Here is a 13,344-nt window from a genome sequence, read left to right as displayed (position 1 = left end):
CATTCTGATTAGGACTATATTTTGCACTTTATGTTACGTCAGATTAAAATACACATGACAGCTGAGACGACAGGCATACGCATATGATCATGAAAATGTAAGAAAATATAAGTAGCATACAAAAAATTAACATTGCTTATCACAATATACTCGTCACGATTTCACAATACATAAGAATATAATGACACTAGAGCGTTTCTGGGACTGTCAATATTTGCACTTGACGATTGCACTCCTTGAGGTTCCATGTGCTAGGCCACTTGGAGAGGACGGTCATTTATCACCGTTGGCCTGAAAAGAAAACACTGTTAAGTTCTGTGACACCAATCCCGGGAAAATTAATTTGGAAATAACTAAAGTTTATAAATCAGATCAGAGTTTAGTGAAATCAGCGAAGAAGTGATCAGGGCGGTGGTTAAATTATAACCACCCTGAAAATTTCTCCCCCAATCTATCATTAGTCAGAGCAGAAAAGACTTTCAAAGTACCGCCAGCCGTCTCAAACGGAAGAAGAAGTTAGAGTTAGCCTGCCAAGGTGCATGCAATTAGTCTTTTCCCTCTTACATTTCTCCAAACGTAATACTTTTCTGCTGCACTAACGGCTTATGTGTGCCGTTTTTTAAAATCCCGCTGGGCGTCTCCGTCTTCTTGTCGTTAACGGCAACGTTAATCATAACGCGATTAGCGAACGCTTTGGAGAAGCTCTCCAAGTTGGTCAAGTCGTTGGTGGATTTGGCTAGGCTTTTGGCAAGACTATTGTTAAGCGAGATTCTTACTGATCCATTACTTTGCGGTTTAATTTGATCTAAGAGATTTTCCTGGAACGCCTCAAAAATTCTAACTAGAACTAAACCCATGGGCACTTACCATCGATTCTGTTCTTCTTCTTAAATTCGAGCGACTAAGAGTTTGGGCAAGTTCCGAAGAAAACTGGTTCGCTTTGGTACCATCAGTACCATTTTGAAGAAAATCCAGGCGACCCGGAGTCCGGCGGAGGGTTCCCGAAGGGTACTCCCCAATAGTCACACTAACGGGTCTCTTCCTTAAAGTCGATGCCTTAAAATAGGTATCCGGAGGCTTTGGTTTAATTCCTCCGGGATTATTAAGTTTGAACGATTCCAAAGACTCCATTTCCACTGCGTCGTTTTGACTAGGTTTGAATCCGTTTTGCTTTGGTTGGAAGGACGACGTGGACGTGATACTTAGTGTATCATAATCGGGGGTGGGACATGGGGGCGGTTGGTGGTACGATAAAGTCGAGGTTTTTACAGGAACTGGAGGTGCTTTCCCCTTCTTATTGGTCTTGAGTGTTGACACACCATTCGAGGTTTCGGACGTGGGGGGCTGCGAAACGTTTATTACTTCGGAATTTGTAAGAATGGGGAAACTTACAGGAGGCGGTGGCGGCGGCGTCGTCGGTGCGGAATTCCGATTGTTTAAGCGGTCGTGGAAGCTTTCTTGCATGGTGAGGTTCGATAATCGTTCTGATAACTTCTGTGACAGTTCTTTGCTGGCGATACGATCCTACCATGAAAAAGGAAATTTTATTATGCAATTATACGCTACAGCGGCGATGTAAAACCGCACGGAAGTCGAGAAATTATGCTCAAATTGAGCACAAAAGTAGCCTTTTCTTAAACTTTATGGTAAACTGAGGTTAATTGATACCAAGAGTCGGAATGAATTGGTAGTGACGAGAATTGGTAGTGACGATTTCAACATTCCTTCGGAGTCTTCTTACATGGCCCGACTGCTTGGAAACAGCCTTGCGGGAAATTATCGCCAGTCCGGACCTTGGTGTTATTAGAATTAGAAGTACCGGTCGACGAAATTTTCCAAGGTTGTAAACACATTGTATTTATAACAGTAAACAAACGTTTAATTATATGGTCAATATGTGAAAAAAAAATCAGTTTTTGGTTTTAAGAAAAATTTTTGAGCGACTTACTTCATAGGTCTGAAGCACAAAAACGGGTTTATCCTTTTTCGATATGTCCATCATGATGTGAAAACTCTCAAAACCGACAAAAATTTATGAAAGCCGAACAATCAACTCACTGGCTTGAGAACGACTGGCACGTAATACTTAGCTTGCGTTTTACTTGGTTTTAACAATGATGACGTCCATTATCGCTTGACGAAACGCATTTAATAATGCTAGACTATCATCGGTAAATATTTTACTTCACCCACGCATCTGATAAAATGATAATGGATAAAACAATAACCGCATTCTTTTATTTTTCTGTGTACTCGCCGATAGCGAAATTGTTGAAAGATGTGTAATTACTAATTGCAGATAAAAGTTGTATTTCCGTTGTTCGGATTGTCGTTTAATTTAAATTAATTACGTTGGAAAGCTAGGCACTAATTGGCCATTAATGGGGTTTGTTCCACAGCAGAATAACTCGAAATAATGGCATTTTCTTTGATAAAATGTATCATACTTTCTTCTCGCCACCTTTCATTTAATTAGAACTAGTGTGGAAATTGTTTTCTTTGTGCAATTTTCAGACAAAAGGATTATAAACATAATTAAATAAGATGTTGAAATTTGTTTCGTTTTTTGTTATGTAATGGCGATTTAGTCCAATGAAATCAAATTGCGGTTTCGAGATGAAATTCCCATGTTCTTACAAGAGGATATGCTAAAATACCAGTTTTACATGAGAAAATTATGAGTTGCTCAAATTGAAAATGTATGAATGCATTTACTTAGCAACAATTTAAAAGGACTTCACCCAACCGAGTTTCAAAATATGGACAACTGTCAAATTTCTTTATTCTCTTTATATTACATTACCCCCAAAGTTAGGAACGGGAGCCTGAAAAGCCCGAGAAAAACGATGACGCAAACCGCATCCTTATATCTGCCGTATAGATGCGAAATAGATTTAAATTTCAACGGGTTACACAACCATTAAAATGTGATTTTTTGGGTAAATTTTTATTAGATTTGGGTGGAAACCGAAGCCGGAGAGAGTAAATTTAACTGTTTTTTTTTTAGAAATTCTATGAAAAACGGGCAATTTAGAATCTTTTTCTTCAAATGGGTTGCCATTGTTTTTTTTTCCCGGAAGAATCCGTGAAACGAATTGCAATGCAGTTATAGCTTTAAGTGTTTCAATTTTTGCCGCTCGTTATTCGAGCAATAAATTATAACTATAACTTTGCTGAAATCGATTTTTCATTCATAGATTTAGAATGTGACATAGTTTGCGCAACATCTTTATCTTTACATTTCTGTCAATACTCGTAAAAACCATGACGACATAAATTTTGTTATTATCGATGATTAAATTTTTTGTCAGAAAAGTAAATTACACAATAAATGATTCTGAATAATAGAACCGTTTATCGCAAACCGTAAAACGCCCCATTGAACAAAGTTCTTAAATTCGACCTTCCTAACAGGAAGATGCCGTCACCTCCATCAATCTCTACAATTCTTTATGACGCCCGGAAATCTCAACAGCTATTATCCGGTGACGATTCTATCGCTGGAGGCTCTGCATCCAATATCCGCCTTCACCCGGAATTTCGCAATTTACAATGTAGGCCGACTATTACACAAACACTCACCATAGTTTCTTTTCCAATAGTTGCTTCTTCGTTTTCGGCCGGTTTGAACATCTTTTTGTGCGCCTTCTTGAACTCGTCCATCAGTAAATTATGTTGGTGGTGTTTGTCGGAGGTGACATTTTTGAGGATTTTTTTCATTTGGAGTTGTTCATCGATCGAGGGCTTGTTATCATTTCGCATCTGTAATAAAAAAATTAGACTTCTTTCGATTTGGTTTAGTCGGTACCTCTGATCTCCGTTGGAGCTCCTGTGAAATAGCGCTAGATAAACTGCTCGAGGCGATGCTGCTTCTATAACTGCCGAAACTGCTGGTCGACGAACTCTTGACCAATGGATTTTCAGTCTTGTGTTCTTGTTCGTTGCTCCTGTGTACTTCGACGACCACAGTCTTCGCTTCCGCTCCTAAATTTTCAATCTCTTCTTCTCTCCCGTTATTCTTGATAGTCGTCCCGTTTTCAGACAAGTTAATAATCGTCGGTTTAAACAGTTTGTCTTCGTTCTGCCCGCCATCCCATCCGATTTTCTCCCATTTTAAGCGGTCAAGTCGATCTTCTAAATCGAGACTTTCTTCTTTGACGATGGAAAGTCGCTTAGAATCCGACCACGAAGGACTTTGGTCTCCTGTGACCGAACTCGCTGAACTGTTGTAACCGCTTGACTCGCCGGGAAAAAGCTCCGATCCAGCAGATTTACGGACTATTAAATCGAGTTGCCGTGATGTTTTCATTAAATTTACGGCCTGTAAAATGTCAGAGGGTGGTTGAGGATGGTTTATGATGTGCGTGAATGCCGGTGTCAATAGGCGCTGGGATCGGAATTAATGCAATTTTAAAGGAACTTGACCTTTGGGGTTCACCGTTTGAGTTATGTGGTGTCGGGTACAACTGGCGATTTCAAATGGAAGAAAGAAAATGCGTAAACACACCGGAGAAGTAATCCCACGAATTACTGGGAAATTACACTTCTCAATGATAGCTAGAGAGTTTTTAGAGAATATTACAGTTGCAGGAAATTCTTACACAAAATTAACAGGTCTAAGCTGCAATTATCATTTCTACTTTTTCTATTGCTAGCTTTCAAGAAGAAAGCAAAACAATCTCGGCGATTTCAACTCCTATCGTAGATAAAGTAAATCACTGCAACATTAAAACACCGCTAAATTTAGCTAATCTAGGATAAGTCTTTGCCCTGACCGATTAGCAGACGGAATTTAAATTGCATACTTTAATTGTTTACGTTTTAGCACCAGTGCATCTCTTATCTCCTCCAATTGACGTTATCTTGAAGTTTTACGATGTAGACAGAAACTATTACAATCAAAATAATTAATAAAGATTTTCACTTTTAATAATTGGACACGATTTTATCGCTTTTAGAAATTTTAATAGTCAATTATGTTGGTGGGGTTCAGATAAACAAAACTAGGTACCGTTTTTATAAAAATAATTTTACAGCGTCGTACATAAATTTGTGCAATTCCAGGGCCATTTTAATTGATAAACAACATTTAATTGCAGCCAACGCAAATAGACCTTGATAACAAAAAGTCTTTATAGCTCCCGATTATTTTTATGTGTTTAAGATCAGCAAGCAAACAAATGCTCCAGTTACACCGATCTAAAAGAATGCAGATTTCCCGCGAGATAAGACAAAAGTATCATAATACCTCGTTAAAAGCGATGTCACTGAAGTCCACATTGTTGCAGAAAAGAATCTGATCTCCCGGCCGGAGTCCGGCTTCCCGAGCAATTCCTCCTTCTTTTGTGAACTGGACGAAGATTCCCGGTTTCCATTCAGGACCCTTACAAATTCTAAGCCTTCGAGTTAGTGGAATTCAAATTGAAAATTTTCAGGGACTTACCCACAACCTAATTTTGACCTAGGAGCCACCATGATGTTAATTCTAACATCTTGTATTTTTTCATTGAGTGGTGGTGAAGACCTCAGCGAGGAATTATCTGTGATGATTTGCCAGCTAAGAGTATCTGTTTTTTTGCTAGAAGAATAGAGACAATAATCGTTTTACTGTTGTACTTGTTTTTACTTACTCTTTAACAGGAATCATCCCGACACCTGCAACAAAAATCATCATTGTCACAATTGCAATAATACGAATTTTTTGTACTGTTTGAGATTCCAGCGGTGTCATTCTTTGTTCGTTTTTTACTTGTCAAAGAATGTCGAACTGCTTGACTATGAAGAAAGGTAGGCGTTTAGGTTTAATAACGTTTGTATGGTTCGCCGGGCTTTTGTACTTTGTTACCTTGGCCAGAGGAAGATGAGAATTAAAACGAAATTGAATGTTTTGAAATACAATGTGGATTCACTTAATTTCAGTGCTTGCAGGGAATTTCTATGATTTCGACAGAGAAGAATACTGAGATGCTATGATTCGTTTGTTGGTTTTAAATGCACAATGGTGCATTCTTGCACGGAAATTGTTGCAAAAACGCAATGAGAGAGAGCTTATTTTGACCCGAGCGAATTTCAAAATAACTCCCGGAACTCCCGCCAATATTCATAGATTATATTAAATGTAGATCCTCAGAAAAATAAACCGCCTTAACAGTACCAAGAACAGTTAATTTCTCCCTCCTCCAAGTCCGCGAACATGAATGATTTCGATTTCGTTCTTGAAATAACCAAATTGTGACCTCCAACTAACGGTCAGTGGTCTATCGGTTTGTCTTTAAATAAATGCAAACTTTCAGTTATCTGACCTGGAGGAAAGCAAGAACTAATTGCCCCAGAGATGGTCAATATCCTCTAATTGGTTGAACGGTACTAACCTCTGACTTTGAGGGTAAGATGTGTGTGATTGGAGATGAGCTGGAGGACCTCTTTATGGACAGCATCGTCAACGGTGAACCCATTGACTCGGATAATTTGGTCTCCAACCTGCGAACAAGATTTACCATCACTTTGTATTTCTTGTAATTGCGACTCTTCATATTCCGTTGAACTCGACGATGGCAAATTAAATTCTTCAAGGCTGGTGCTCTTGCATTCCGAGCGTTATAAGACGCTGCGAATGTTGAGTAAAATCAAACGATTTATATCAATGACGGTTTTTTTGCAAAAAGTTAATGTGAGATTTTTTGGTCTGGCAGTTTCCGCTCGGTGAAGCTTCATTGAAAACGACGAGATTGCGAGGTGTTTAAAAACAAAAAATTAGAAGGACGATGATGAGTGTTCATCATTGTTGAGATTACGGAACCGTGTTGAAAATCTGAGAAAAGCAATTAAGAGGTGAAAGAACCCGAAATTGATTCGATCGGGGAAAATTAATGGGGCTCTCGAAGTGGAACTGATGGGAATTTGCGAAAAATTACGTTATCCTTCATTTTTCTAATTCAATTTCTTTGTTGCGACCAATCAATTCAACACCTTTTAATTTCTACCTGCGGTAGCACACGTTACAAATTTCTCACTGTTATCTCTCCTTGAACTTCCTCTTTGTCTCTGCTACCGCAACGCAGACAGATTTTCGTAAAAATGTAAATAACACAGAGATAACAAGAAGTAATTACTGAACATTTACCTTATTGTTTCTCTTTGTTATCTTATTTTAACTTTTCCTAATCTTGATTTCCATTTGCCATCTGTCCACTTCATGAATACGATAAATGAGATAAACTTGAACACAAAAAAGCGTGGATAATAAAGAATGTCGCAGATGTTTTTACAACTGCCATTAAATGAAACAAAAAGGGATCTTGCTAAAATAATTCCAAATGTGTAAACCGAAATTACATGTTATTTTGATGCGCTTACGTAAAAGTTGCGATTGAATTTTGTCATGCTCGATGTATTTTGAAAGTGTTACTGCTTGCAATATGTCGTGCATGTTTTGGTAATTCTCTTGGGTGTTTTTACTCCGCGAAATCAGATCACAAAAAGACGACTCCGATCAATTTTCCTCATTTTCGTTTTCACATGATTGTTCTAGTTTCGAATTTTATATTTGAGCGAATAATCTCAATAGAAACCGAAACACTTTCTTCAAGAAAGTAATCAGTCTGCTCTACATAAAGGAAATAAATACAAAACTATTGACACAAATTCCTCGATTTCTTATGCAACCACGAAGAAAAAAATTTGCTCAAGGTAGTCTACGAACCCTTAATCCTTGTCTGTGGGCTTCTGAGCCTTGTTCCACGTGTGAGACGAAGAATCCAGTCCCATGTTCCCTGCCTCCGCGAACACTGAAACCTAAACTAGGACCATGTCTGTATGTCATGTTTGGGGGCGGCAGAGTGCTGTGGGGCGGCCGCACAAGACGCACGGTACGAACGCGATTCGTTCTGCTCCCACAACTTCCTGAGAGGGTTTCGGAGGACATGGTGGAGGAGGCGTATTGGGAACCATAGTCCATCATCATCATCATGGTACTGAAAACACCAAATTCTTGAAAATTCTACCCAATAGCCGGCAGTTTCGCTTTTAACTCAAACAATACGAGATTATACCTAAACAATAACCTATTAAAATACGTAATGATTCATACTTTTATTACGAGTTGGCTAAATTCTCGAATTTTCTCTTCTTACTTTCTCTATTCTTCGTCTTCTAATTCCGATTGCAACAAATCCGGGGTTAAATGCAACGGTTTTTGGGTTAGGGACGTGAGAATTTGTTGCAATTTTTAAAACTGAGTTAATTATTATTTTTAGGTAATCTTACCTGATGTTCTAAGAACAACAATGAGTAAGCAAGGAAAACACTGAGCTTGGTTTAGAGTACGAGTGCTGCAATATGCTAACAAAATTTTTATGAGCTATAAATTTATTCGATGTATTGTTTGTGCGAAATTCCAATCAGAATTGGGATCCCACGCGGGAAGGCAAGGATTTATGAAAAACAACATGGGCTTTAATCTAGGAGATCTTAACATTTTAATTATCATAAAGATAATTAGGTCCATTTGGTGGTTTTTATTTCTTTACGAATTTCTGGAGGATTTTAAAAATGCAAAATATAGCTGCAGGGATTTGAGCAAGAACTGTGGAGATATCTGACACCGCAGCCTAGAAAACCGATTTCCCATATGATTGATAATGGAGCACCATCTGGTTGAATGCATCCGAAAGATCTCTAAAACCTGTAAAAAACTCAATTCCGTCTGTTTCTCCTCTCGCTAATTTCGTAATTACACCACGTATCCTAATGAGCACAAGGAAAACTAAGACCTTGTGAAAGTGTCTTAACAGAATAAAATAACAATTTATAGAGAAAATCCGATATTTAATGTCCAAAGAAAAAAGTGCGTCAGTGAAAACAAGTCCAAACGGCGACGTGATGCACTTATTTGTTTTAGAAAGTAATCACAATTCAGTTCATCCCAGAAAAATAAATCGCAGAAGCTATTGTCAAACACGCAATGAGAAGATTGCACTTTCGGGAGTATTGTAGGTACATCGATGACCACTTTCTCAAAGGGGCCTACTTTTCGAAGCCCCGGGCCATGACAGTCTACGCACCTGTATAGCTTATAATTATGGTTGTATTCAGGCTTGACCACTCGACGTAGTCATTGTGATAGAAGATGTAGGTCTCGCTAATTTTTTTGGTCCACTTCAGGATGTGCGAAAATTTCAAAGCGCAGGCGAATTTTCCGAGATAAAAATCGTGCCCTCGTGATATTATCACATAAGGAAAATCTCATTCTTCATGTCTCTCAAAGCCCGAAAGCACAAATTAACATTTAACGTTTAACATCACGTAATTTATTAGTCGCAACGATAATTTAGGATTAAAAATTAATATCCATCAAGAAAAACCCTTCCTTTCGATAATAAGTCTTGGAACTGCTTATAAACGTTCTAATTAACCGTAATAATCATTTAACATCCTGAATCCTTTGCATGTTCGCCGTCTGGGAAACTCGATTGGGGCACATAAATTAAAAACAATTATCGATGTTCAAGTCTGTACTTAATCTCGATAACAATTAACCTTACTTGACATTTACCGAAGAGATTTTGCTCGTTTTTCATCGTTAATCTTAAGATAATAGAGACAGCCTTTGAGGCAGGAAGAGCGTTATTACCACGGGGGCTAAAGTTTGGAAAAAAACTAATTGATTTTTAACCGCTGCTCGGATTAATTAGATTCTTTATTAAACAATGAGATTCTCCGATCGAAAGGAAACAAAATCGTAATTAATTCGTGACGTTACACCTCCGAGCGTTAACTGTACTTCTATTTTAATTAAGACCTCTATGATAAGGATCTTCGCTACTTTCACAGCTTCAACTATTCGAAGTTATGGTTTTACAGAAATTGGCGATTTTTGCAAATCATCAAAGCGGATAATTACCATAGATGGAACATTTTTATTGCGCCGAAGAACTGTTGTTGGTAATTAGATGCGTTAGTGTACCATAGGATTATTAGCGCATAAACATCCGGATCCAGGGGTGGGCATGTGGGGCGATTAATTAGTAAAAAAAAGGGCAAACTTTCAATTTCCGCGTAATTTATTTCTATTAGAAAAAATTCAGGCTTGTCTACGATTAAGGCGTGGAGAAATTTTCTACAATTACCGAAAAGTTTGCCTGGAGCAATCCGGTTGCCGGAAACTGTTTTAAATTTTAAATTAAGGTAAGATTGTGATTTTTGAGACGGAAAGTTGAATGTGACGCGTGTTGTCGTTCACATTTGCGTTTTATCGGGATATTGTCACCGTTATGAATGCATAAAACATGTTGTTAATTGCTGTTTGTTTACAGTGTGACGCGGTTAAAACAAAAAACGGATTTATTTGAATTTCAGAGCTTTGTGAACAAAATTAACACATTAATTTTACTGTTTTTTCAATTAAACTTTCTCGAATTTACATTTTGTGCTCTATAATTCCAAAACTGAATTTAATTACAATTAATTTATATGTTGGTTTTTTATGGTCTCACAATTGACTTTGAATGAGAAGAAAACTTATCGCAAAGGAATAATTTCTTGGCCCAAAAATTTGCGAGAAGGAACGGACTGTGGTGGCAAAAACTTCGGGAAATAGTTTGTCAAAAGATCCCTCAACCATGTCAAATTGCCTGTGATAATTTCTCCAAATCGCCAATTTGACATGGTCTTGAGATCTTGCCACTGAAAATTATGTTTATTCAAGAAAATATTTTTCTCGGTATTCATAAAGTTATTAAAATTCGATCAAAGCTACAGAAGTAATCGTAATGTTCTGAAACTGACCAAAAATCTGTATTCTTTAGTTTGTGCTGTAATCTCCACAGCAAATTGAATTTTATTAGATTTATTATTACTTTATAGCGCAATTTAAATTAGTCAGAGCAGGTAACTTTCGTCTGGTCTCTTATCTCTTCCGCTATCACAACTTTTAATATGGTAGTAATCTATAATTAGATTATGGAATTTTCTCGACTATCAATAATTTCATTGATCCCGGAGTGTCGTAAAAACCGACCTCTGAAGGCTGAGATCACAAATCCGCTAAATTATGCATGGCAGCGACTTTGACAAGAAAGCAGTCGTAAATTTAACATCGACCTATGTAAATCATCCTAATTAGCTTAGTTTGGAAAGTCTCTGCTTTTGACACCTCTGAAACGAGGTTTTCTGAAAGTAATTTTTCCTGATGTTTTTCTTTTTGATGCTCTTTCGCAATTATCTCGAAGGAGTGGCAAATGAATCTTCTTGCATCTCGCTCCACGACTTACCCACCTCGTTTCTGTTCCATTTAATTACTCTTTTACATAACAATTCGAATAGCGCAATATAATCTATCCCAAAATCACAAATACTTCCAGAGAAAGTCTTTGATTCTCACCTGTTTTAATCCCAAATTGTCCAACAATCACATCGTAAGCTCACTGAAATTAGTCACTGTTTTATCAATACCGGAATCACGCACCAACAAAAAGCACCACAAGTTCACTGTTTGCCTATCAGTTTCACAGTTGAAGGCTTCCGGAGAGGACAACGTGCGGCCATACTCAAGCACTGGACTTGGTGTGCTGAAAGAGTTGTTGCCTTCACCGATTCATGCTCTGTTGCCCCTTCTTTCGGTCGGCATTCTGCTGCTGTGCGTGTGTTATTCGTTATACCTGTTTGATGATGTGTATTTCACCTGTTCTTCGTGATGGACTTGCGCAAATGCGGAGCGAACGCATTTTTAGCACCAGGAAACCGGACGCTTCAATGAGAGATGATGTCGAAGAGCAGATTCGTTTTAATTAAATCCGCTTCTTCGCGAGCGGGATTTTTGAGACGGCTCTTCAGCTTCACGCTGATTCTTCGCTTGGTTTTTATTTACCGCTGCTTTATACACCTATTAACTGCTACATGGCTATTATTAACAACCTGAAGGAGCAGAAAAATTTCGACAATTTTTTCCAGTGTGCAGAAATAGTTTAAAATCATTAGAAACTATTTGCTTTGTCTCTTAATGACCTTCGTCATGCTTGTTGCAAGCAAATAAAAGAAAAATTAGGTTGCGGTTGACAAATTATGGTCAACTTGGCATAAACTGCCAAAAAACAAGAACAACGCTCCCATTATGTCATTGCATCGATTCTTCAATTTAACATTTAACACTTTGAAAATGAAAAGTAGAAAAGATTCGACACTTTTGGACAATTTTATTGTGATTAAATTAATTTTTACCGGTGAAATCCATCCATTAGCATTCACCTCAAAGGTCAAAAATTGTGAACTTGGCTTAGAAAGTTGCAAAATCAAATTTGAATTATATTTTAATTCGGATGGGTCAAGATTGCGAAACTGAATATCTGCACGTTTTTAAATTTTTCGGCGCTCCCACACAGCCTCACGATTATGGCATTCCCAGTTAACTCACCTCTGACTTTTCCTCTCTGGACATCAAAGAAAAGCAGTGAAAATCTTTGAATTGTTTTGTAACAAAACCAAGTCGAAATATAATGAAAACGAACGTGCCATTATGAGCTAATTAAGACACTTTCTCAGTTCAGGAGTACAATAAGACACAATAAATGCGCTTCTCATGTTAATAATGGCCGCGGAATTTTTAATGAAAATGACTTTCGATGACTTTCATCGAATTAAAAAGGGATTTGTGGTTTTCCAAGGACACGACTCTTGGCCGTAAAAACGGAATTCCTGGAGTGTTAGTGGTTATTAATTATCGCTAAATATGCAGCATGCGATTTGTACACGAGACTTGGAAATAACAAAGTGCTCCCCTGAGGTAGCTGCATGCTTCAGAGTCATTTATGCACACTTTCTAGCCGATTCTTGGATATTCTGAACTTGCGAAACATGGACACTGAAGAAAGTAAACATCGAATTTTTGGAATTTCGACAAAGGTCGCGACTACATCAATAGAAAGCATCTCGCAGGATGAAGGTAAAGGTCAGCCGGCAGGCAATATGACAATTTTTTTACCACCACAAGAAATAAATAAAAAATTCGTGGTAATAGTGTAAATAGAAAGTTTATAACTCTTTGGCAAAAATAATAATTTAACATTTAGGAAAATGTCAAACAGCTTTTCTTTACTGTGAAAATTCCTCGTAAATTCTTGAGAAAACTGCGTCTCACACTTCGTGCCTACCAAAAGAGGCAAAGTTCAAATGTCAGTAACTAAACTCGAAGGAAAAGTCCGCAAAAACTAATGACACATAATGATTGTAATAAAATCGTAAAATCTTATAGCATCGCCTGTAATTTTTGAGAGATTTCTCTTAACTTGACGCTATAATTATTACGAAATTACGAAACTCGTAACTTTATTAATAATAAAATGTGTTGTG

The 13,344-nt window shown here is 37.6% G+C and overlaps 1 protein-coding gene across 2 annotated transcripts; it reads right to left on the bottom strand.

Annotated features, from left to right (window-relative positions):
* Positions 1-2: 2 nt before the first annotated feature.
* Positions 3-11,471, bottom strand: LOC148169619 (uncharacterized). 2 transcript variants are annotated; one of them, XM_088043419.1, is made up of 12 exons: positions 11,381-11,471; positions 7,703-7,973; positions 6,372-6,480; positions 5,631-5,655; positions 5,444-5,578; positions 5,249-5,393; positions 3,809-4,321; positions 3,583-3,762; positions 1,393-1,524; positions 868-1,344; positions 565-818; positions 3-291 (listed from the first exon to the last, which is right to left on the bottom strand). In XM_088043419.1, the coding sequence occupies exons 2-12, from the start codon at positions 7,967-7,969 to the stop codon at positions 252-254; spliced, it is 2,277 nt and encodes a 758-aa protein (XP_087899545.1). In that variant the 5' UTR covers positions 7,970-7,973; positions 11,381-11,471; the 3' UTR covers positions 3-251. The 2 variants fall into 2 exon arrangements, with proteins under 2 accessions (XP_087899545.1, XP_087899546.1); XM_088043420.1 differs by lacking the exon at positions 565-818.
* Positions 11,472-13,344: the final 1,873 nt, after the last annotated feature.

The sequence above is a fragment of the Gnatocerus cornutus genome, chromosome 8 (genome assembly GCF_029298725.1).
Source record: "Gnatocerus cornutus isolate USDA-ARS CGAHR chromosome 8, icGnaCorn1.1, whole genome shotgun sequence".
In the NCBI taxonomy this organism is placed as follows: domain Eukaryota; kingdom Metazoa; phylum Arthropoda; class Insecta; order Coleoptera; family Tenebrionidae; genus Gnatocerus; species Gnatocerus cornutus.
The sequence above is the reverse complement of the archived record's forward strand: the minus strand, read 5'-3'. Positions and strand labels throughout refer to the sequence as shown.